Source organism: Brachyhypopomus gauderio, chromosome 4, assembly GCF_052324685.1.
Source record: "Brachyhypopomus gauderio isolate BG-103 chromosome 4, BGAUD_0.2, whole genome shotgun sequence".
Classification (NCBI taxonomy): domain Eukaryota; kingdom Metazoa; phylum Chordata; class Actinopteri; order Gymnotiformes; family Hypopomidae; genus Brachyhypopomus; species Brachyhypopomus gauderio.
In genome coordinates, this window is record NC_135214.1 from 24,070,787 (window position 1) to 24,096,194 (window position 25,408).

Below are 25,408 nucleotides of genomic sequence, written 5' to 3' on the forward strand. Positions count from 1 at the left end.
TGGCTAACTCAAGCGAGGCTCACTTAAATAAGCATGGCTTTCATAAGCTCACTTTGGGGAATAGCCCCCTGGTCTCCATTCTTGCTCCCAACACTTTTCAAAGAAAGTAACTTGGATGGAAGATTAAAACTTCAAAAAGCAAAGCTGTGTAAAAAGAGAATTGATAACATGAAAACACAAAAGTTAGTCAATGCTTGGGATTCTTTTTTTTTGGGAGGGGGGGGGGTACATTTGGTATGTTTACATTCACTTATACTCCCTTAGATCAAATTCATAGAACAGAACACAATGGCAGAACAATCTTCAAATATCTCCAGGGGAATTTCCCTTTTGGAGAAACGCTTCCTGATTACAGCATATAAATACTGATCAGATCTAGTGGATTAAACGCTTGGCGATTCACTTGCATCTCTGACACCACCGACACCACCAGCCCAGAACAATGTTCGTCCTGAAGGTCACTCTACTCACTTGTAAGTTCTATCTATGTTTTTGAAGCTCAGGCTTAACTTGCATCTCAACAAGGGAAATGGTAATCAGAACCAAGCTATAGACAATTTATTTGCACATTTTAGTGCAGATCATCTTTCAGCAAATAACGCTGAATTCCTTAAGTATGAAATATTTATATTTGTCCAAGCAAAACACTGACTTGCATTAAATGCTACCAAAGGACAATTTCTTTCCTAAACTGATTTACATTCAGTTTAGGCTATTGCAGAGGTTTCAGGACTGATTTGTAGAGGTTTAAGGACTGATTTGTAGAGGTTTCAGGACTGCCTGTTTATGTCTCTTTCTCTTTTGTTAGTGCTGATGATGGCTCCTGGCTTGCTCGTTTATGCAGGTAAAAATATTATTCACCAATGTTCCATCAACATTTTCAGGGCACTTATTTATTACTTTCATCTCTGTTTTTTTCTTTCATTTTATACTTTATTTGTATAAATTAATTTCTATATATTCTTTATATCAATATATTTCTTTATATAGTTATCAGACTAGAGTGCACGTATGTGTATATTGTATATTACAATTGATTAAAAAACAAAACATGGAAGAGTTCAAATAATTTTAAAAGTTCTAACAATTAATGTAACTGTGAGGCGAGAGGGGGGCAGTATGCCCAGACGAGACGTCATTTTTAATAGCAGTTTTGTTTAATGAATAATGGTGCATTGAGCACTAACACCAATAACAAACACTGAGATCTCATTTACACTAAATTTTAAATGACATGCATTTACAATTTGTGGTTAAATGCCTCTCTGATTAGCCAGACTGAAATCTGATTGGGATATATCATGAAAATGCAAAACTACCCATACCTTGAAGAAGTGCTTTGCAGTTTCATATGCACATGGGAGAATATGTCAACGATCAGGCCCTGTCTAGAGTGGAAAGGAGTAACTTTTGTGTATATTTAAATTCCTAGTGACTTAGTGAACAGATGAGGCGAAGACAGCCAGTGTCTATGAACTACTGTATGACATCTGCCTTAAATGCATTTCAGACAACCTGCTGAAGTAGATTACCAATACCTGATTGTTTAAACCAATCCAAACAAATTTTAAATGCATAATGTATGTGCACTGTACTTGAGCTATATGGGTTGCCATAGACCAGAGGTCACCAACAGGCGGACAGCGGTCCGGATCCGGACCCGAACGCAGTCCTGTCCGGACCCAATCTCATTCCCGATTAACTGCATATGGACCCAAATGCCATCCCATCCGGACCCAGAATAAATTGTTAAAAATATTTCTTAATTTTGACGGGAGAATAAATTTTAAACCGGAGCATTTATTTCAGCGCTATTGAAAAAACCACTCCGTCATGAGTGTTACGTTCTACAATCATCTGACCCAAACCCAATTGAGACAGATTGGGATTGTCACGCTACGGTCCCCGAACCCTTCCTTTGGGGCGTGTGTTAACGTTGTCTGCATCTACTCGTCTGCGTCAGTGTATCTCCGTGGGTGCGGGTGTGTCTTGCAATTATCCGTCTCACCTGTGGCTCGTCTCGTCATCACGTGGGGTTGATGTGGTCTGTCTATTTAATGTGCGTTCGCGCAGTGTCTTGTGCTCGTCGTTGTCTAATGTATACACGTCTCCGTGGTATGTTTGGATGTTCTTTGTGCGCTATACGCGCTTCTACGTATATATATATAATAAAAGTGACGTCAGTCAAGAGGGATTCCGTGTCTCATCCTTCACCGTGACCCCAGCGTCACAGGGATGAGTTGGACCACAGAGTGAAGGTGTCACGTAGGGCTACGCCCCCTCTCGTAGCTGTCACTCTGGGTTCCCTCATGTCTGTGTTCCCTGCCTGTTTGTCCTGCCCTGCTCGTTGGTTTTGATGAATTCCTTGTTAGTTGCCAAGCCCCTGTCGTCATTGTTATCACCTGGTCCTAGTTTAGTTCAGTGTATATATAGTCCTTGTATTGCCCTTGTCTGTATCGCTCTTTTTGTCTGATCTTGTTTATCGTGAGTACTGCCGTGTTTGCGCTTTGTGTTACCCATCATCCGTGTATTTTGCCTGTCCTTCCGTAGTCAGTCTGCCTTGTTGTTTTCTTTGTCCGTGTTCATGCCTGTGTACATTTCATGTCCGGATTGCCAGCCCGTTATGACCCATGCCCGTGACTACAACTCTGCCTTTGGAATTTCCTTTAATAAATCTCGCTCTCCTCAGCGTTTGTGTCCGCCTCCGTGTTCTGCTCCGCGCAGAACGTTACATAAAGACCGATCTCACAAGGACACAGCGAGGGAGCGAGACTCTGGTGAGTTTAAACGCTGTGAAGAGATGTTGGCTGGTTCAGTCCAGTCCGACTCTCCGATGTCACAGCGCGAACGAACCAGAGACAGAAATTCCCCTGGCGCTGTGGGAACACGGATGTCTCGACGCGCACCAACGAAGGCTCAGTCACTTTCGGTTTCGACTGGCTTTCGCGTCGAGACTCCTGTTGAGCGCTACGTGTCTGCCCGGCTTGGTGATCACTGAAGGGAGGGGAAACCTGTAGTGCAAGTCGCGAGCAGACGGACAGAGTGCACAGACGAGCGTTGGTTTAACCCTCGGTTGGCTCTCGATGGCCACTGCGAGCTCCCGACACCTCAAAGGAGGCGGAGCCACCGAGGGGCTTCTGTGTCTGTGTATTCTTCCAGGCTCACCCAGGACCCTGAGGAAGAGGACCTACCGCCGCTGATCCCGCCAGCTACTCCACACGACACCCCCAAGTATTTTTTGGGGGGGAGTACTGGCCACGTCGGTATGGCGGTCCCGCCCCCCGATGACGTCAGTATGGCGTCTCCGCCCCCCGAGGACGTCGGCTTGGCGGCTCCGCCCCCGAGGACGTCGGCTTGGCGGCTCCGCCCCCCGAGGACGTCGGCTTGGCGGCTCCGCCCCCCGAGGATGTCTCCTTGCCTCAGCAACCTGTCCCCGCTGCCCGTCGGCAGACCATGCCGGTTCCTGTCCCCGCTGCCCCTCGGCAGACCACGCCGGTTCCTGTTCCCACGACCCAGGACGGGTCGTCCACGCCGGTTCCTGTCCCTGTGACCCAGGAGGGGTCGTCCACGCGGGTTCCTGTCCCCGCTGCCCGCCAGCGGACCCCGCCTGTCCCCGCTGCCCGCCAGCGGACCCCGCCTGTCCCCGCTGCCCGCCAGCGGACCCCGCCTGTTCCCGCTGCCCGCCAGCGGACCCCGCCTGTTTCCGCTGCCCGCCAGCGGACCCCGCCTGTTACCGCTGCCCGCCAGCGGACCCCGCCTGTTTCCGCTGCCCGCCAGCGGACCCCGCCTGTTTCCGCTGCCCGCCAGCGGACCCCGCCTGTTTCCCCTGGCCCGACTCCAGTGTCTGTTCCCGGTCCTGCTCCCGTGCCTGTCCCTGCCTGTGTTGCCATGCCCCGGCCCGGCTCCTGGCCCGTCTCTGGTTCCCCTGTCCCTGCCGTACCCCAGTCTCCGTGCCCTGCTTTCCCCTTGTCTGTTCCTCCGGTCTGTCCTGTGTCCGCTGTCCCAGTCCTGTCTGCCCTTGCGTGCCCCAAAGTGGCACGCTTTGATGGGGGGTTCTGTCACGTAGGGCTACGCCCCCTCTCGTAGCTGTCACTCTGGGTTCCCTCATGTCTGTGTTCCCTGCCTGTTTGTCCCGCCCTGCTCGTTGGTTTTGATGAATTCCTTGTTAGTTGCCACGCCCCTGTCGTCATTGTTATCACCTGGTCCTAGTTTAGTTCAGTGTATATAGTCCTTGTATTGCCCTTGTCTGTATCGCTTTTTGTCTGATCTTGTTTATCGTGAGTACTGCAGTGTTTGCGCTTTGTGTTACCCATCATCCGTGTATTTTGCCTGTCCTTCCGTAGTCAGTCTGCCTTGTTTTCTTTGTCCGTGTTCATGCCTGTGTACATTTCATGTCCGGATTGCCAGCCCGTTATGACCCATGCCCGTGACTACAACTCTGCCTTTGGAATTTCCTTTAATAAATCTCGCTCTCCTCAGCGTTTGTGTCCGCCTCCGTGTTCTGCTCCGCGCAGAACGTTACAGAAGGTAAAACAACCAACAAGTGCTCAGCATCTCTAGGCCAAGAGTGTGCAGAGATGTCATCAAAGCAAAATGTGACAACTTTGGAAAAAGAGAAATCTAAAGTATCAAACATTCTGGCTTGATTATTGACTCAGTTCACCTGTCCCTCATCACCTCTATTTAATTTTGTTCGTTCCCACTCCTGCATTGTGATGTAGGCTACTTGCTTGAGCACTACTTGAATACTGAGCATTATTCCTGTTTATCTCTGAGTTTATAGACACAGTTATGGATTTTGCTACCTAGTTCTTTGTAGGATCATTCAGTGCTGAGTCATCTGGCTTGTCTGTTTTGTTGGACTGATATTCAGCTCTATAGCTCTTGGACTCATCATTGTTGACCCCTTCACCTGCCACTTGGGTTCTGGTTGCCTCTCTGGTTTTGGTCATCTGTGTGGCTGACGACTCTCAATCTGCATCATCCAGTTAATCTCACCATCTGTCAAATATCTATAGAGCTTTTTTACTGTCACCAGAACCTGAACCTGAAACCATTATTTCTTAAAATATAAAGCCTATGAAATTCAGTCAGATATGCAAAAATTCAAGTTAAAATTCAATTCTGGTCGAAATTCAGGTTCATGTCAAAATTCAGGTTTGGGTCAAAATTCAGGTTCATGTCAAAATTCAGGTTCAGGTTTAAATACAGGTGTGTTGTTTTGCCCCTGGTACTTTTGCTGTGTTTTCCCTTCTGCTGTGCTGACTTCTGCTGTGATTTCTGTGTCCTGCAGACACCAGTGTGACCTGTGAGGGTAATAATGCCGTGCTGACATGTGGTTTGTACAGCTTCCTTTTAACATGTATTCGTAAATAATTTTTGACAGATATATTATTGAGATCATAGAATGCGATGAGCTTTATTATTCTTCTATACATTTACCTTTCTGTAGACCACTTAGTGTTAAAATGTTATTTTCATATTATTATTATTATTATTATTATTATTATTATTACCTCTTTAAGAAACTTGAGTGATGATAGTTTACAATCATTCCCAGGATTCTTTCAATGTAGTCTTGATCTTTGCTAGTTGGTTTGTAGACATAGTAACCTGTTTTTGTTATGCTAAACTCCTTCAATTGTAGGAGCGGGTGTTTTAAATATCCTCAGCGCTAACTATGGCCGAACTGATTCCAACACCTGTTCTGCTGGACGACCCAGCAACCAGACCACTAAAACCAACTGTTATGGAACCAAGACATTGTCTGAAGTTTCAAAGAGGTGAGTACAATTAGTCAAATGTCCAAACAATGTTCATACTAATTTTATATTAATTTATAAAGGGCAGATGAAGTAAAAAAAAATAGTCATACACTAGAATGTTAAAACAGTCTACAAATTCTGGAAAATACAGATGTTATTTCATAGAAAATCTGCATAAAAGTGGCATACATTTCTAAACATTTTAGTCCAGTTTTTAATCGATGATTATCAGTGCAGTCCTGTCACTTTAACCCTAACCCTAACCCCTGACTTCTCCCTCAGACATGTCTGTGTTCATGTTTATATTCGTATTTATATTCGTATTTGTCCACGTGTGGCTGTGTTTGTGATGTGTGTTTGTTTGTCATCATCATACTGAACACCTGTTCCTTATCCCGTAATGTGAATTGTTGCACTTGTGTCTTGTTTATGTTCTTGTTACTTGTCACGTAGGGCTACGCACCCCTCTTCTAGCTGTCACTCTGGTCCCCTATTCCTAGTGTCTGTTTCTCCTTCCCTGTTTATCCTGCCTTGTCATTTGTCATCATGGTTTCCCTGTGTCTGACACGCCTGTGTTGTCAGTGTTTCCACTTGTGTCTTGTTAGCATTGTACATTTATAGTCCCTGTGTTTCCCTTGTCGGTGATCGGTTGTTATGTAACGTAAAATACACTGCGGAGCGAGGAGACGGTCACAAATGCTGAGGAGAGCGAGATTTTTAAAGGGGAATTCCATAGTCGCAGTTGTTTAAACAGGCACGGGTCATAACGGGAGGGCAATCTGAATAAGAGAGGTAAATAGGCATGACGATACTAGGGGAGAACAAAACAAGGCAGGGTAACAGAACAGACAAGAACAAACGCCAGAAAGAACAAGAGAACGAAACCAAGCAGACTCACGAAATACCAGAGACCACAAAACAACAGAGATCGCAAAACAACCGACCACCGACAAGGGAAACACAGGGACTATAAATGTACAATGCTAACAAGACACAGGTGGAAACATGGACGAATCGGGTGTGGCAGACGGAGGGAAACCATGATGACAAATGGCAAGGTGGGATAAACAGGCAAGGAGAAACAGACACGAGGAACAGGGGACCAGAGTGACAGCTAGAAGAGGGAGACGTAGACTTACGTGACATTACTGTGCGACTTGTCTACTGTCTCTGTCAGCTGTTGTTATGAGTCACATTCCGTTACGTTGTTTAAGTGTGATAACCGTATTGTGCCTAACTAACATCCGCCATAAACCTGCTCTCATCCCGTCATCCCGCCATCCCGCCTTCATTCACTATCCTCACAAATACACCTGACAGAAGAACAAAGATCAAGGAGAATATCAACCATCCAACATGCAGATCCTCATTCAGGTTTTTCTCATTATATTTACACACTTTTCTCCTTCTACAGGTGTGAAGGCAAGAGCAGCTGTGTGGTACCTGTCACAAACTCTGTCTTCTCAGACCCCTGTTTCGGGACCTACAAGTACCTGAGCATTAGGTATTCCTGCGTGGTTCAACGTGAGTTTCTCTGTTGTCATCACCCATCCATACAATTCACTGTTCAGCACCGTGACTTAGATCTCATTTACACTAAATTTTAAACCACATGCATTTGCAATTTGCAGTTAACGCCTCTCTGATTAGCCAGACTGAAATGTGATTGGCATATATCATGAAAATACAAATATATCCATACCTTGCAGAGGTGCTTTGCAGTTTCATATGCACATGGGAGAATATGACAACGATCAGGTCCTGTATAGAGGGGAAAGGAATAACTCAATAATTTTTGTTTATTTTTAAATTCTTAGTGACTTATTGATCAGGTGAGGCAAAGACAGCCAGTGTCCATGAACTACTATATAACATTTGCCTAAAATGCATCTCAGACAACCTGCTAAAGTGGATTACCAATACCTGATTGTTTAAACCAGGGGTAATCAATTAAATCTTTCCGCGGTCCATTTTTGGCAGATAGCTCAGATCTTAGGTCCGGGTCCGCGGTGGCGAACGAAAGTTGTTGAGCAGGGGGGGGGGGTTTGGGGGTGGCGAATGAAAGTTGTTGAGCGGGGGGGGGGGGGGCGTAACACTTAAATGGGTGGTGAACGCAACGCTCGTCTGAAAATAAATTCTCTGGTTTAAAATATAGTCTCCCGTTAAATTTTTTTTGGCATTTGGGTCCGTATCCAGTTAATCAGGAATGTGATTGGGTCTGGACAGGACGGCGTTCGGGTCCGAATCCGGACCGCGGTCCGCCATTTGGTGATACCTGGTTTAAACCAATCCATGCAAATTTGAAACGCATTGTGTATGCGCACTGTACTTGAGCTATATATGTTGTCATATATAGTCAAGTCAATTATTCATATATCACTTTTTACAACCTGTTGTCATATGTGATATATAGACATCAAAACAATGAAGTAATACATATGGTGTTACGTAGTAAACAATACAGTGTTAAATGAGAGTGATGGAGTGCTGTATTGGATGATTTAGCATCTACAATCATCTGACCTAAACCCAATTGAGACATTTTGGGATGAGTTGGACCACAGAGTGAAGGTAAAACAAACAACAAGTTCTCGGCATCTCTAGGCCAAGAGTGTGCAAAGATGTCATCAAAGCAAAATGTGACTACTTTGAATAAAGAGAAATCTAAATTATTAAACAATTCTGGCTTGATTGTTGACTCAATTCACCTGTCCCTTACTCCTCTATTTAGTTTTGTTCATTTCCACTCCTGCTTTGTGATGTACTGCCATAAGCACTACATGCATACTGAGCATTATTTCTGTTTGTCTCTGAGGTTATGGACCCAGTTTGCTGCCTGATTCTTGTTGGTTCATTCAGAGCTGAGACATCTGGCTTGTCTGTTTTGTTGGACGGATATTCAACTCTATAGCTCTTGAACTCAATTTTGTTGACCGCTTCACCTGCCCCTTGGGTTCTGGTTGACTCCTCTCTGGTTTTGGTCATCTGTGTGGCTGACGACTCTCAATCTGAATCATCCAGTTAATCTGACCATCTGTCAAATATCTATGGAGCTTTTTCATTGTCACCAGAACCTGTGCCTGAAACTATGATTTCTTAAAATATAAAGCCTGTGAAATTCAGTCAGGTATCTAAAAATTCAAGTTAAAATTCAGGTTCTGGTTGAAATTCAGGTTCATGTAAAAAATTTGGTTTGGGTCGAAATTCAGGTTCAGGTCAAAATTCAGGTTCAGGTTTAAATTGAGGTGTGTTGTTTTGCCTCTGGTACTATTGCTGTGTTTCCATTTCTGCTGTGCTGACTTCTGCTGTGATTTCTGTGTCCTGCAGACACCAGTGTGACCTGTGAGGGTAATAATGCCGTGCTGACATGTGGTTTGTACAGCTTCCTTTTAACATGTTGTATTCTTAAATCATTTTTGACAGATCTATTATTGAGATCATAGAATGTGATAAGCTTTATTATTCCTCTATGCATTGAACTTTCTGTAGATCACTTTGTGTTAAAATGTTATTTTCATATTATTATTATTATTATTATTATTACTAATATTATTACCTCTTTAAGAAACTTGATTGATGATAGTTTCCAAACAAACCCAGGATTCTTTCAATGTAGTCTTGATCTTTTTTGTTTTTGTTATGCTAAACTCCTTCAATTGTAGGAGCGGGTGTTTTAAATATACTCAGCGCTAACTATGGCCGAACTGATTCCACCACCTGTTCTGCTGGACGACCGAAAGGCCAAACCACTAAAACCAACTGTTATGGAACCAAGACATTGTCTGAAGTTACAAAGAGGTGAGTACAATTATTCAAACGTCAAAAAAATGTTTATAAGAAACACCTCATAGATGCCCTGGGACGCATGCTCAGTGATGTATCCTGAGATCAGATCCATGATCATATCTGGGCAGAGGGTTGTTGTTGCGACGTGCTGAGGGAACTTCAGCTGCTTCTCCAGGTCGACCTGTAGCTGTGTGGAGTAGGCCAGTTGTCTTCTGTTGTTGTGTTTTGGGTTGTTCTCCAGCTTTGACAAAGGAGATTGCCGTCTTAGGATCATGTTGTTTTTTCCTGGAGCTAATAGCTGAGGCTACGCTCTCAGCGACTGCCTTGAGGACCTGGTCATGGTGCCAGCGGTAGCGACCATCTGCCAGAGCCTTTGGGCAGCTGCTGAGGAGATGTTCCAAAGAGCCTCTACCTGAGCACAGAGGGCAGGAGGGTGTCTCGCTTTTTCCCCACACATGGAGATTTGCTGGGCTTGGTAGGGCATCGTAGATGGCTTGTACCAGGAAGTGAATCCGCTGGAAATCTGGTTGCAAGATGTTGGTCCATGTGATCCTGTGCTGTAGTGCACTCTCCCACCTCGTCCACGCTCCTTGTTGTCTTAAACCCATTGTCCTGCTCACTCGCTCCTCTTCCACACCCGCTCTAACTTCCTCCTGGATCAGATGGTGTCTTTCCTTTCCATGGGTCTGGCTGATGATGGGCTTTGGATAGTAACCCATGCCTGCTCTACCTGTTGCCACAGTGCCCACCAATTCCTTCTGTCTAAGGCGTGACTCTGCCAGCTCCACTGCTTCTTTGGCCCTCCACTTACTTCCTGTCCTCACCTCAATGCCAGCTGCTGGATCTTTCGAATCCCTGTGCTATAGGGCTTCCCTGGTGCGTGCCACAATGAACTCCTCTTTGAGTCCACTAAGAGGGAGCTGCAGAATGTTACTTGTTCCGTAGAGGGCAGCACTGGTAAGGCTGCGAGGGAGGCCCAGCCATCTATGAAGAAAACCACTAATCCTCCTCTCTAGGGACTCAACTGCTGTCATTGGGACTGCATAAATCAGCAAGGGCCACAGGATGCGAGGCAGGATGGAATGCTGGAAGATCCAGGCTTTAAACCTACCAGTCAGACCAGATTTGTCTACCTTGGTGAGCCAGGTGCCAAGTTCTAAGCTTGCCTTCTGAATGGCTGCTGAGTCCTTCAGGCTGAAGTCGAAGAGCTTCCCCAAACTCTTGACAGGTTGTTCTGTGATGGTTGGGATGACAGTTCCTGAAATGGAAAACCGGTACTTGTCGATCACCTTACCCTTCTTCAGCACCATCAACCTCGATTTGGCGGGCTTGAAACTCATCCTTGCCCAGATGATGAGTTTCTCCAGGCCTTGCAGGATCCACCTGCTCCTTGGGACCGACGTTGTAGTTACAGTTGTAGTTGTAGTTACAGCGGCCCTCTGCACTCCCCCTCGGCTGACTTGACCATCATGTTCATGGCTAGAGAGATAGTGCAGCCTGTAATTATCCCTTTCCCTATGCGATGCCAGTCCGACGTTCCAGACCCAGATGAGACCCTGAAGTCATTGTCATAGTCCATAATGAGGTCCTTGATTTTACTGTAGTTACAGTTACTGCTGAGTCCTTCAGGCTGAAGTCGAAGAGCTTCCCCAAACTCTTGACAGGTTGTTCTGTGATGGTTGGGATGACAGTTCCTGAAATGGAGAACCGGTACTTGTCGATCACCTTACCCTTCTTCAGCACCATCAACCTCGATTTGGCGGGCTTGAAACTCATCCTTGCCCAGATGATGAGTTTCTCCAGGCCTTGCAGGATCCACCTGCTCCTTGGGACCGACGTTGTAGTTACAGTAAGGTCATCCATATAGGCTCTGATAGAGGGTTGTCGCACACCTGACTTAAGCTAGAAACATACTTGCTGTTTGTCCATGCGTTCGCGTAGACAACCGGCTGCGTTGTGAATGTTACTGTGAACATACTAGCCTTTGTGCAATGCGTGAAACTGGAGGCTTCCACTAGAGGGCAGAACGTAGAAAGGGCTTCGGTATTTTACCGATGCAAACATGGCAACACTCGAGGAGATTAGCCTTTGGGTAATTTTACGGTCACGGCAGAAAAACGACGACAGCGATCCCTTCGTAGGTGGTATGTAAGGCCGTTAAATCAAAGACGTTGTGAGAATGGCGAGTTTGTGTCGTTGGATATCGTTGTGTCCATTTTGATGCTGGTTAGCGGCTACACTGCCCCTAGCAGTTTTGTGTGTATTGCACCTCGCGTACGCGTCGCGTTAACTTTTGGAGGACGTGCAAGACCTACGCACCAAACCGACGCAGGATACGCGAAGCAGCCATGATGCATACGCGAACGCGTAGTTAACAGCAAGTATATCTCTAGCTTTAGACAGCGGCCCTCTGCACTCCCCCTCGGCTGACTTGACCATCATGTTCATGGCTAGAGAGATAGTGCAGCCTGTAATTATCCCTTTCCCTATGCGATGCCAGTCCGACGTTCCAGACCCAGATGAGACCCTGAAGTCATTGTCATAGTCCATAATGAGGTCCTTGATTTTACTGGGAACATGGTGAATGTGAAGAGCAAGTTCAACCAGCTTATGTGGTATGGACCCATAGGTGTTGGTCAGGTCCAGCCACAAAACAGCTAGGTCGCCTCTGTTCTCATGAGCCTCTCTGATCAGTTGCGTGACAACTCCTATGTGTTCCAGGCAGCCGGGTGCACCAAGGATTCCTCCCTTCTGTACTGATGGATCAATGTAGCTGTTCTTGAGGAGAAACCCAGTCAGTCTTCATGAGACAATGCTAAAGAAAACCTTTCCTTCTACATTCAGTAGTGAGATGGAGCAAAACTGACTGATAGCTCTTGAGTTCTCCTCTTTCGGGATCCAAACTCCCTCAGCACACCTCCACTGGTCGGCCACTGTCCCTCTTCTCCAAATCACCTTCAGAACCCTCCACAGGTGCCGAAGAAGCCCTGGGCAGTGCTTGTAGATGAGATAAGGAATTCCACTTTGCCCTGGTGCAGAAGCCGAGTGGGCTGCCCTGACAACCTCCTCAACCTCTTTCATGCTTGGCTCCTTCAGATTGAACTCTATTGTTGGGGGGCCTGGGCTAATAAGAGCTTTGTTGAGCTCCATTTCGAGATCTCGCAGAGGGTCAATCACGGTGTCTTGGAGGAATCGGTTTACTTGCTCTAGTGAGCACTCCAGCTGGCCACTGCGCTTATCCCCCAGCAGTTGTTTTGTAAAGCCAAAGGGATTGGCGATGAACGCTACTCGCTTCCTGGCCCGCTCTTTTCCCCGTCTCCGGTGCCACTCTGCTCTGCGAAGAGTCATTAACTTCTTGCGTAGAATGTTTCTCAGTTTTGCTAATGGTTGCTTTTCCTCATCCGTAGCAACCTTGCGCTGCCTCTTGAGGCTGGGAAGCTCCTGCCGTAGATGGTGTATCCTATTGGCCTGACGGTTCATTGTGTAAGGGTTAGGTTTCCTTTTGTCTCCCTGCCCAAATCTCTCTGAAGCATAGCTAAAGATGATGGTGGTCATCATTGTCAGTCAGTTGTCTACATCTCCTTTAGCTATGGCCTGGAGAATGTTGAATACCTCCTCCTCAAATTGCAGCCACTTGCTCCTCTTGCTGGCCGGGGGCCACTTAATCCGCTGCTGTGGAATTACTTTGCTTGGTTTAGGGGTCACAGGTACTTGGAGGGTCTTGGCTCTGTGGGTTGCCTCCTGTCCGGGCACCTCCTGCGTCTCACCAGGTACATAAGCTGTGCGTTGTACCTCCTTCTCATGCTCCAAGCATTTCATTCTGGTCGCATTAATTTTCAGGCCTTGTTGGTTCTTGCACAGCTTTTTGCATTAATTTTTTTTAACTAATTTTATATTAATTTATAAAGGGCCAATGAAGTAAAAAAAAGTCATACACTAGAATGTCAATACAGTCTCCAAATTCTGGAAAATTCTGATCTTATTTCACGTAAAAGTGGCACACATTTCTAAACATTTTAGTCCATTTTCTAATCAATGATTATCAGTGCAGTCCTGTCACGGTAACCCGAACCGTAACCCCTGACTTCTCCCTCAGATGTGTTTGTGTTTATGTTTGTCTTTGTCCACATGCGCCTGTGTTTGTGATGTGTGTTTTTGTTTGTCATCATCATTCTGAACACCTGTTCCTTGTCCCGTAATGTGAATTGTTGCACTTGTGTCTTGTTTATGTTCTTGTTACTGTGCATCTTGTCTAGTGTCTCTGTCAGTTCTTGTTATGAGTCACGTGCCGTTACGTTGTTTAAGTGTGATAACCGTATTGTGCCTAATTAACGTCCACCATAAACCTGCTCTCTTCCCGTCATCTCGCCATCCTGCCTTCATTCACTATCCTCACAAATACACCTGAGAGAAGAACAAAGATCAAGGAGAATATCAACCATCCAACATGCAGATCCACATTCAGGTTTTTCTCATTATATTTACACACTTTTCTCCTTCTACAGGTGTGGAGGCAAGAGCAGCTGTGTGGTACCTGTCACAAACTCTGTCTTCTCAGACCCCTGTTTCGGGACCTACAAGTACCTGAGCATTAAGTATTCTTGCATAGTCCAATGTGAGTTTTACTGTTGTCATCACCCATTCATATAGTTCAGTGTTCTGTATGTAAATTACATCTCATGTACACTAAATTTTAAACTGCATTAACACAGAAATTACAAACCATAAGATAAGTCTTTATGCAGATTATGTATTACTTTTCCTGGAGAACTCACAAGCTTCTCTTCCACATACAATTAAACTAATAGACAGCTTCTCTGCTACATCAGAATATTCCATCAACTGGGGTAAATCAACAGTTTTGCCTATAAATTGTAGTTTCCAGAACACGACCACCACTCCACTACAATCAGGTAATATTAGATATTTAGGCATACATGTATCTTCTAGACTTTTAGACTTAGTACAGTTAAATCATATCCCTCTATTAAAAACAATATATGATCTCACACGTTGGAACGCTTTACCTATATCACTCATGGGGAGAGTCACTACCATTAAAGTTATGGTTTTAACAAAAATCAACTATTTATTCTCACTAATCCCAAATAAACCATGTGTTGCTTGATTTTTTAAGTCCTTAGCTCCAAACATCTCAAGATTTCTATGAAAAAAGAAGCCACCAAGAATAAGTCTGAAAACTTTACAAAAGCAAAAACTCAATGGTGATTTAGAACTACCACATTTTTATTATTATTTCTTAGCCAATAGATTACAGTACATTTCAAAATGGATCAAATCTGACTTACTAGACAGTCCATGGTTGGACCTAGAACAAGCATTCTGTAGAAAAATTAAACTCTCAGACCTACCTTACAATAGTACGGAGCCCGGGAGGGGACATGGGTAAAAAATAAAAATTAAACGAGGGAACGTTTTACCATTCGAGCGCACGTTTTCTGTAATTCGTGCTCACGATTTATTAATTTGTGCGCACGTTTTGTTTTAATCGTGCGCACGTTTTCATTCATTCATTTGCAAACCCTACTGGCCTAAGCGCATACATTGCAGATACAAGGAGAGAGGCAGTAACAGTTCCCTGAAACTGTATATACTTTGATTGTTTAGATTTATGCCACAATGAACAGAGATACGTTTATTAGGTCTTATTTGCTTATGCGTCATGAGGACATTGTAGCTTCCCATGCACAGCGGGGAATCACAATCAGTAAACGGCATCTGAAGCAAATTCTAAGCCTTTTAATGAACATTTATGATGAATTTTAATGTTGCTTTGTGTTTCAGGTTTGAATAGGCTACTTTAAATGCTTGAAATTGTAACTACTTCGTTTCACAACAAAGTTCTTTTATACTACCACATATAGTTTCGGACAACACTGCAAAGCGGAAAGTATAAAGCCTCCACCGCTCGCGGAGGTCGAGCGCTATGGTCACTCAACCAGGCTTTAGCGCCCTTCGTTGAAATGTTCCAAAAGCACCGCTTGCAAACGGGCTTGTTCATGTCCTTCGGTTTTCCATCTGTATCTGCTTCGAATCCAACAGCACTGCGTTTGCTTTAGCTGCCATATTAGCATTACATACTGTCCTGTGCATTACGGCAGCTTGGGTGGGTCAAACGAAAGCGCATTTTATGTAAAAAGAATCGATACTTAAGGGAAACGAGTATTGTACCGTTTCAGAATGTTCAGTATCGATACATATCAATATATCGATTTTTTTGACAACACTACACCATAGTATCTCACACTACCCTACAATTATATACAGCAACACCTGCACACAACACTGCTGGTGGTGTCCTGGGGGCCGGCTCTGTTTCCTCTGGTTCCCCTTGGCCTGCCGCTCCGTGGTTGGGAGGGGGGGGGGTGGGTTGCTGTCTGGGGTCTCCCTCTCACAGCCACTGGGGCAGACATGCGGGGGTTACTGGGAAGTGCGGCCCTGGGTCTCCACTGCTCCTGGAGGGGCAGTTATTAAACTACATGCATTTACAATTTGCTGTTAAATGCCTCTCTGATTAGCCAGACTGAAATCTGATTGGCATATATCATGCAAATGCAAAGCCTCCCATACCTTGAAGAAGTGCTTTGCTGTTTTATATGCACATAGGAGAATAATTTTTGTGTATATTTAAATTCTTAAATTTAACAGGTGAGGCGAAGACAGCCAGTGTTCATGAACTACTGTATAACATCTGCCTAAAATGCATCTCAGAAAACCTGCTGAAGTGGATTACCAATACCTGATTGTTTAAACCAATACATGCAAATTTTTACCGCATTATGTATGCGCACTGTACTTGAGCTATATGTGTTGTCATATGTAGTCAAGTCAATTATTCATATATCACTTTTTACAACATGTCATATGTGATATATAGACATCAAAACAATACATATGGTATTACGTAGTAAACGTAAGAAAGAAGAAAGAGAAATCTAAAGTATTAAATCATTCTGGCTTGATTATTGACTGTCCCTCATCTCCTCTATTTAATTCTGTTTGTTCCGACTCCTCCTTGGTGATGTACTGCCATGAGCACTACATGCATACTGTAACGTTCTGGAGCTAAGAGAAGGACACAATGCTGAGGAGAGCAGGGTTTATTAGCTAGGGTGCTGGCATGGGCAACTCCAGCAACCTCCTGAAGCCAAGCCGTACCTACACGTATGGTATGTGAATGATGGGGCATGACTAATTCCCCATAACAAACAAAACTATAACAAACAAAAAACCAACAACCAGACAGGACAACTCAGATAGCAAAAGACAAGGACTAGGAAGAAGGGACAGAAAACAGGCATAGAATCACAGGAACACTTACAGGGCAGTATTACAATCAACCAGGGGGTCTAACACAGGGGGTCTAACAGAATTGACTTACAACCAGGGCCTGAAACACAGGGAGTTTAAGTAGCAAACAAATTAAGACATAAACCAGAAACACCTGAGAGGAAAACAAGGGAGGAGGGACAGACAAGACAAGGTGAGGAACAATAAAATACATGGACAGGACTGACAGAAGGATCCACTCCATTTGTGACACATACTGAGCATTATTCCTGTTTGTTTCTGTGGTTATCAATCCATTTTGCCACCTAGTTCTTGTTGGTTCATTCAGAGCTGTGTTATCTGGCTTGTCTGTTTTGTTGGACTGATATTTGGCTCTGTAGCTCTTGGACTCATCATTGTTGACCCCTTCACCTGCCCCTTGGGTTCTGGTTGCCTCCTCTCTGGTTTTGGTCATCTGTGTGGCTGACGACTCTCAATCTGGATCATCCAGTTAATCTAACCATCTGTCAAATATCTATGGAGCTTTTTCATTGTCACCAGAACCTGAACCTGAAATCATTATTTCTTAAAATATAAAGCCTGTGATATATAGTCAGGGATCCAAAAATTCAAGTTAAAATTCAGGTTTTGAGGGAAATTCAGGTTCAGGTTTAAATTCAGGTGTGTTTTTTGCCCCTGGTACTTTTGGTGTGTTTCGTCTTCTGCTGTGCTGACTTCTGCTGTGATTTCTGTGCCCTGCAGACACCAGTGTGACCTGTGAGGGTAATAATGCCGTGCTGACGTGTGGTTTGTACAGTTTCCTTTTACCATGTATTCTTAAATAATTTTTTGACAGATATATTCTTGAGATCATAGAATGTAATAAGCTTTATTATTCCTCTATGCATTCAACCTCCTGTAGATCACTCTATGTTACAATGTTATTTTCATATTATTATTATTTCCTCTTTAGGAAATTTGAGTGATGATAGTTTCCAAACATACACAGGATTCTTTCAATGTAGTCTTGATCTTTGCTAGTTGGTTTGTAGACATAGTAACCTGTTTTGTTATGCTTAACTCCTTCAATTGTAGGAACGGGTGTTTTAAATATCTTCAACGCTAACTATGGCCGAACTGATCCCACCACCTGTTCTGCTGGACGACCCAGCAACCAGACCACTAAAACCAACTGTTATGGAACCAAGACATTGTCTGAAGTTACAAAGAGGTGAGTACAATTAGTCAAATGTCAAATGTTTATGCTAATTTTATATTAATTTATAATGGCCCAAAGTGAAAAATAGTCATACACTAGTATGTCAAAACAGTCTGGAAAATATTCTGGAAAATATAGATCTTATTTCATAGAAAATCTGCATAAAAGTGGCACATATTTCTAAACATTTTAGTCCAGTTTTTAATCAATGATTATCAGTGTGGTCCTGTCACGGTAACCCTAACCTTAACCCCTGACTTCTCCCTCAGATGTGTCTGTGTTTATATTCATCTTTGTCCACGTTCGCTTGTGTTTATGTGATGTGTGTGTTTGTTTATCATCATCATCATTCCGAACACCTGTTCCTTGTCCCGTAATGTGAATTGTTACACTTGTGTCTTGTTTATGTTCTTGTTACTGTGCGTCTTGTCTAGTGTCTCTGTCACTTCTTGTTATGAGTCACATTCCGTTACGTTGTTTAAGTGTGATAACCGTATTGTGCCTAATTAACGTCCACCATAAACCTGCTCTTGTCCCGTCATCCCACCTTCACTCGTTATCCTCACAAATACACCTGACAGAAGAACAAAGATCAAGGAGAATATCAACCATCCAACATGCAGATCCTCATTCAGGTTTTTCTCATTATATTTACACACTTTTCTCCTTCTACAGGTGTGGAGGCAAGAGCAGCTGTGTGGTACCTGTCACAAACTCTGTCTTCTCTGACCCCTGTTTCGGCACCTACAAGTACCTGAACATTAAGTATTTCTGTATGATTCAACGTGAGTTTCTCTGTTGTCATCACCCATTCATACAATTCACTGTTCTCAACTTATCAGCACCGTGACTTAGATCTCATTCACACTAAATGTTAAACCACATGCATTTACAATTTGCAGTTAAATGCCTCTCTGATTAGCCAGACGGAAATCTGATTGGCATATATCATGGAAATGCAAAGCTATCCATAACTTGCAGAAGTGCATTGCAGTTTCATATGCACATGGGAGAATATGACAACGATCAGGCCCTGTCTAGAGGGGAAAGGAATAACTCAAATAATTTTGTGTATATTTAAATTCTTAGTGACTTAGTGAACAGGAGAGGTGAAGACAGCCAGTGTCCATGAACTACTGTATTGCCTAAATTCCCCTTTTCCATCCCATTTCTTTCAACCACCTTAAACCATACAAACCCACAATGGAGCAAAGCTGAATGACATAGTGAATTAAATCACAAAAAAGCCAAAAAAGTAAATAAATATATAGATAAATAAATAACTTCAGTTGCCGGCAATGTTAAAAGCGAATCAACATAAGAAAGAAAAGAGTTCCACTTAGTGTTGAATGAGGCAGTATTGCCTTTCAATGTGCATGACATTTTCTCAACTTTGAGAAACTGCATCACATCCTGAAGCCGCAGAGCAAAAGAAGGAGGCATTGATGATTTCCATAAAAAAAGAATGCGGCTTCTTGCCAGTAAGGAGGTAAAAGTTAAAACCTGTGCCATAGAAAAACATGTCGCTCAAATTGCAAGGAGAACTTAAACACCTAATGCACTGATCATTGATTGAGCTGGGATTTGGATAGTTGAGATTTAGAAAGGTACATTCTATGCAACACCTTAAATTAAATAAATTGGAGCCTTGCACAGGGTGACCAAGACTGCACCACCTTAATTGCACTAACCCACCATTGATCCAAGAGAGAGATGCCCAACTCCTCCTCCCAAGCACATTTAATTTTACAGATGCCGGATGCATCTAAATTTAGGAGATGCAAATACATCACAGATATAAGTGACTTCTTGGAAGGGCCTAGAGACAATAAATCATCCCCAGGCTGCCTTATAGGGGAGCTAGGGAAGAGAGACAAAGCATTCTGATCTGAAAATATCTAAACAGATGCAAAGAGGGCAAGTTGAGCTCAGAGGCCAGTTGGGCAAAGGTGCAAAAGGTCCCGCCTCTAAATAGGTCACAGAAAGATGAGATGTTATACCCCTCTTGTGCCAAGTAAGAAAGGCAGTGTCAGCAAGAGATGGAGGAAATAAATGATTATTTAATGTAGTAGAGGATATGAGAGTGGCTGGTGTGTCAGAGGAGGACACTCAGGACAGGGCCAGATGGAGGAGTTTGATCCACTGTGGCGACCCCTAAATGGGAATTGCCGAAAGAAGAAGAAGAAGAAGAAGAAGAAGAAGAAGAAGAAGAAGAAGAAGGAGGGTGTTAAGAATTTAAAGTGGCATCTAAACTGACACCAGATACGAAGAGTGGAGATTACCACAGGGTTTTTTAGAAATACTTTTATTCTTAAGTGGTAAGGGAGAAGTGAGTAGAGCAGGGCTATTCTACTATATTTTTCTGCGGGCCAGATTTGGCAGAGAGCTCTGACTTGTGTGCCAGACAATTTTCAGACCTATAGCAATACTGTCATAGTGGATGTAAAATTTAACGTAATTTGTTGACACAGGGGGGGGGGGAGTGGCGAATGTAATTTGTTGATGGGGGGGGGGGGGGTGGTGAACGTAACACTCGTGACAGAGAAACATGCTGCAGAGACACGACGCGCCGTAAAGCGCCACACAGTGTCGTAAAATGTTGCAAATAAAATGTTATTTATTTTTACGGCGGTTTATCAAATATTTATTATTATTTATGGGGAGATGGGCCGCGGGCCGGTACAAATTAATTAAAGGGCCAGTTCTGGCCCGCAGGCCGCCAGTTGAATAGCCCTGGAGTAGAGCAAGTGGAGAAGACGAGACACAAGTTTGAGTCTCCAGTCTACACTACAATAACTCCGAAGAATTAATCCAATTAAGTACTTTGTGAACATGTGCTGACCAATAATAGAATGAGTAATTAGGGAGGGAAAGGCCCCCATCAGATCTGAATCTTTGCAAAACTAATTTAAAACAAAAGTCTTGGAGGCTTCCCATTCCAAATAAAATAGATAATAAGCTGATCTAAATCTTTAAAAAACCTTTTAGATAAGTATAGGGGAATAGACTGAAATAAACAAAAGAAATCTAGGCAATACATTCATCTTCATAGTGTTTATTCTGCCTAACAAGGGCAAGGGAAGGGATCTCCACCTCTGGAGACATATATACCCAAATATTTAACGCCAGTTGGGGCCAATTTAAATGGTATAGTGGAGTGGTTAAATGCCAGAGACAATGCATTGACTGGATAACTCTCACTTGTCTGCAAACTTACCTTATATCCTGAAATTAAGCCAAATGTGTTTAGTAAAGATAGAATAGGTGGGAGAGAAGAGGCCAGGTTAGAGACGTACAACAGCAGGTCATCGGCATACAAAGAAAGCTTCAGCTCAACACCAGCGCGTACAATACACTGGAAAAGTGGAAGGGATTTTAGAGCAATAGATAAGGGCTCGATAGCCAAAGCAAACAATAATGGTGACAGGGCAGCCCTGCCTTGTCCCACGCATCAACGAAAAGTACAACGAACGTACAGCATTTGTATGCACACTAGCTTGGGGAGCAGTGTATAAAAGTCTAATCCATGATATAAAATTATGTCTGAATCTAAATTTATGCAGCACTAAAAATGAAAAATTCCGTTTGACTCTGTCGAACGCTTTTTCTGCATCCAGAAATAACAAATTCAGGAAAAGTACTAGAATGATCCATAAATATAGCATTCAACAGCATTCGAACATTGGAAAAAAGCTGACGCCTCCTAATAAAACCATTTTGATCAAGTGAGACAACCCGAGGCAGAACAGTCTCCAGTCTCAACGCCAAAATCTTTACATCGACGTTCAAGAGAGAGAAAGAGAGGTCTATATGATGCACACCAATCAGGGTCCCTGTCCTTTTAAAGAAGAAGTGAATTAGCAGCTTGAGACATTGTGTGTGGCAAAGTACCTGAAGCTAAATACTCCTCAAAAACCTCCAAAAGAACAGGAGCCAATTTATCAATAAATTTCGTTCAAAATTCAGCTGTGATTTCTGTGTCCTGCAGACACCAGTGTGACCTGTGAGGGTCAGAATGCCGTGCTGACGTGTGGTTTGTACAGCTTCCTTTTAACATGTTGTATTCTTAAATAATTTTTGACAGATATATTCTTGAGATCATAGCTTTATTATTCTTCTATGCATTCAACTTTCTGTAGATCACTTTGTGTTAAAATGTTATTTTCATATAATTATTATTTAATATTATTATTATTATTATTACCTCTTTAAGAAACTTGAGTGATGATAGTTTCCAAACATATCCAGGATTCTTTCAATGTAGTCTTGATCTTTGATAGTTGGTTTGTAGACATAGTAACCTGTTTTGTTATGCTAAACTCTGTCAATTGTAGGAGTGGGAGTTTTAAATATTCTCAGTGCTAACTATGGCCGAACTGATCCCACCACCTGTTCTGCTGGACGACCCAAAGGCCAAACCACTAAAACCAACTGTTATGGAACCAAGACATTGTCTGAAGTTACAAAGAGGTGAGTACAGTTAGTCAAATGTCAAAACAATGGTTATACTAATTTTATATTAATTTATTAAGGGCCAATGAAGTATAAAGGGCCAATGAAGTCATACACTAGAATGTCAAAACAGTCTACAAATTCTGGAAAATACAGATCTTATTTCATAGAAAATCTGCATAAAAGTGGCACACATTTCTAAACATTTTAGTCCAGTTATTAATCAATGATCAGTGCAGTCCTGTCACTTTAACCCTAACTCTAACCCCTGACTTCTCCCTCAGACATGTCTGTGTTTGTGTTTATGTTCGTCATTGTCCACATGCGCCTGTGTTTATGTGATGTGTGTTTTTGTATGTCATCACCATTCCAAACACCTGTTCCTTGTCCCGTAATGTGAATTGTTGCACTTGTGTCTTGTTTATGTTCTTGTTACTGTGCGTCTTGTCTAGTGTCTCTGTCACATGTTGTTATGAGTCACATTCCGTTACGTTGTTTAAGTGTGATAACCGTATTGAGCCTAATTAACGTCCACCATAAACCTGCTCTCGTCCCGTCATCTCGCCTTCACTCGTTATCCTCACAAATAAACCTGACAGAAGAACAAAGATCAAGGAGAATATCAATCATCCAACATGCAGATCCTCATTCAGGTTTTTCTCATTATATTTACACACTTTTCTCCTTCTACAGGTGTGGAGGCAAGAGTACCTGTGTGGTACCTGCCACAAACTCTGTCTTCTCAGACCCCTGTTTCGGGACCTACAAGTACCTGAGCATTAAGTATTTCTGTATGATTCAATGTGAGTTTCTCTGTTGTCATCACCCATTCATACAATTCGTTGTTCTCAACCTATCAGCACTGTGATCTCATTTACACTAAAATTTAAACCACATGCATTTACAATTTGCAGTTAAATGCCTCTCTGATTAGCCAGACTGAAATCTGATATATCATGAAAATGCAAAGCTACCCATACCTTGCAGAAGTGCTTTGCAGTTTCATATGCACATGGGAGAATATGACAACGATCAGGCCCTGTCTAGAGGGGAAAGGAATAATAAATAATTATTCAAAAAATTTTTTTGAATATTTAAATACTTAGTGATCAGGGGCCTCATTTATAAAACTCTGCGTAGCTTCTGGAGTGAAAGTGTGCGCACGCACAAAAACCAGGAAATGGCGTACGCCCAAAAAAATTCAGATTTAAAAAAGCGTGCGTATGCACACTTGAACGCTGTTTCCTCTTTATAAATCACAACCTGCTTGTAAGTGTGCGCAGGTGACCCAGCCTCGCGTTCCGCCTCCGCACCGCCCACATTTACCCATAAAAGGTTCATGCAAATCACACAATGAATATTTAAATGTGGGATTCCCCATTCATTCTGAGTGTGATAATGGAAGAACGCAAGCCAAAGAAGCGGAATTTCTGTGAATGTGAAGTAGAGGCCCTTGTTTCGGAGGTAGAGGCAAGGAAGGACGTGTTGTTCCAGGCTATCGAGCAACCACATTGGTTAAAACCATGGTCGCATCACAAATAACCTGTACTTATAGCAACATGAGGGCAGTCAATTGCTCCGATTACATTGGGGAAACCGGCCACTGCTGCAAATTGCGCTTTGATTTGAGCCTGTTCATTTGCAGTGTAAGGAAATCTGATGTACCGACTTGTCAATCTGATTATGCCAACTAATACAGCTGGCATTATGGAGCTTAAAGATGGTTGAGAGATTCCTGACCTGTCCGCTAATTCTCTCTGAAAACTACTTGTCGCCAGGAATCCAAGGGTTGTTAGCACCTGTAAGTGGACATGTACAGCCCGGTTCCGTAACGTGGGTCTCTGTAAATCTGTCCCCAACTCAGCACACAGTTCCATGAGAGTGGCTCTTGGAAACATAAATCCGTTCATTAACCAGTCATCATCATTCGCAAAAAAATCTTCTTGATCTCTGAAAACACGTTGTCGCCGTATTTGTCGGTTGGCTAGGTCTTCAAGTAATGCCAAAAACGCCATTATGACAGACAGTGCTTCACTCTTTTCTGCCTATTTATAGAGCTGCTATTTTATGCCATTACGTACAGCTGTTTATGCTCGTAATTATATGCAACTATTACCAGCCCTTAACATCTTTTCTCTCTCTTTATTATACAGTATAATTTGTTGCAATAATAATAATAATAATGATGAATAGCACCTTTAGATTTTAAAAGCGGAGGACAAATTTCGATTGCGGTGTAAAAAATCACAATTGACAAAATATGGCACATTTACATTTACATTTTACTTTTACATTTACATTTACATAAGTCTTCCTTCATAGTTTATTCCTATAGTGTTTATGCTTACTTAGACTCACACTACATGTGGTAATTTAAACAGTATTAATGATATGTTAGGCACTATGTTAGTGCAGCAAGGATATTGTTTAAGAACTTAATATAGTCTTACTCTTTATTGCTATTGACTTCTCTTCATTTTCTTACAGAATAACCCAATGAATTCCATCTTCTTCCTTGGTGTCCTCTTTTATCTGCAAAAGATCCAGATCAAGTTAAAATATGTAACTCTGCATTATCCTATCCTACAGAGGCATGATGCACACTAAATGAAATCAATCCATTGATTGTACTTTTAGACTTCAGGGCTGTATTATACCTACATGTGACCAAGTGCTAATGAATATATTAGAAGTCCACCTGGCACTACATGACTAGAACCATCTTTAAAACTTATTTGCTAGGATAATTTACCAAGAGCAAGTTTTTTCTTTGTTTTTTTTTTGGGGGGGGGGGGGGGGGCAACATGGGGGTGTTTTTCTGCTTATTCTTCTGTTCTCTGGGATTTCCTGGGCCTTTTGAAAGTGAATATGCATATTATTAAAGAGCATAGCATTA

General features: G+C 42.9%; 1 protein-coding gene across 1 annotated transcript; it reads left to right on the forward strand.

Annotated features, from left to right (window-relative positions):
* Nucleotides 1–390: 390 nt before the first annotated feature.
* On the forward strand, nucleotides 391–25,301 carry LOC143512634 (rhamnose-binding lectin-like). Its single transcript, XM_077003203.1, has 15 exons — nucleotides 391–473; nucleotides 809–844; nucleotides 5,294–5,338; nucleotides 5,648–5,783; nucleotides 7,180–7,289; nucleotides 9,093–9,137; nucleotides 9,428–9,563; nucleotides 14,057–14,166; nucleotides 17,604–17,648; nucleotides 17,937–18,072; nucleotides 18,736–18,845; nucleotides 22,049–22,093; nucleotides 22,395–22,530; nucleotides 23,206–23,315; nucleotides 25,000–25,301. Coding segments are annotated over exons 1-15 (1,233 nt in total). The 5' UTR covers nucleotides 391–442; the 3' UTR covers nucleotides 25,002–25,301.
* The last annotated feature ends 107 nt before the right edge of the window (nucleotides 25,302–25,408 follow it).

Excerpts from the sequence above, each read along its gene's own strand:
- LOC143512634 (XM_077003203.1), top strand. The coding sequence starts at position 443 with ATGTTCGTCCTGAAGGTCACTCTACTCACTT. Across the intron at positions 474-808 it reads GAAGGTCACTCTACTCACTT|TGCTGATGATGGCTCCTGGC; the intron begins GTAAGTTCTATC and ends CTCTTTTGTTAG. Across the intron at positions 7,290-9,092 it reads GTATTCCTGCGTGGTTCAAC|ACACCAGTGTGACCTGTGAG; the intron begins GTGAGTTTCTCT and ends TGTGTCCTGCAG.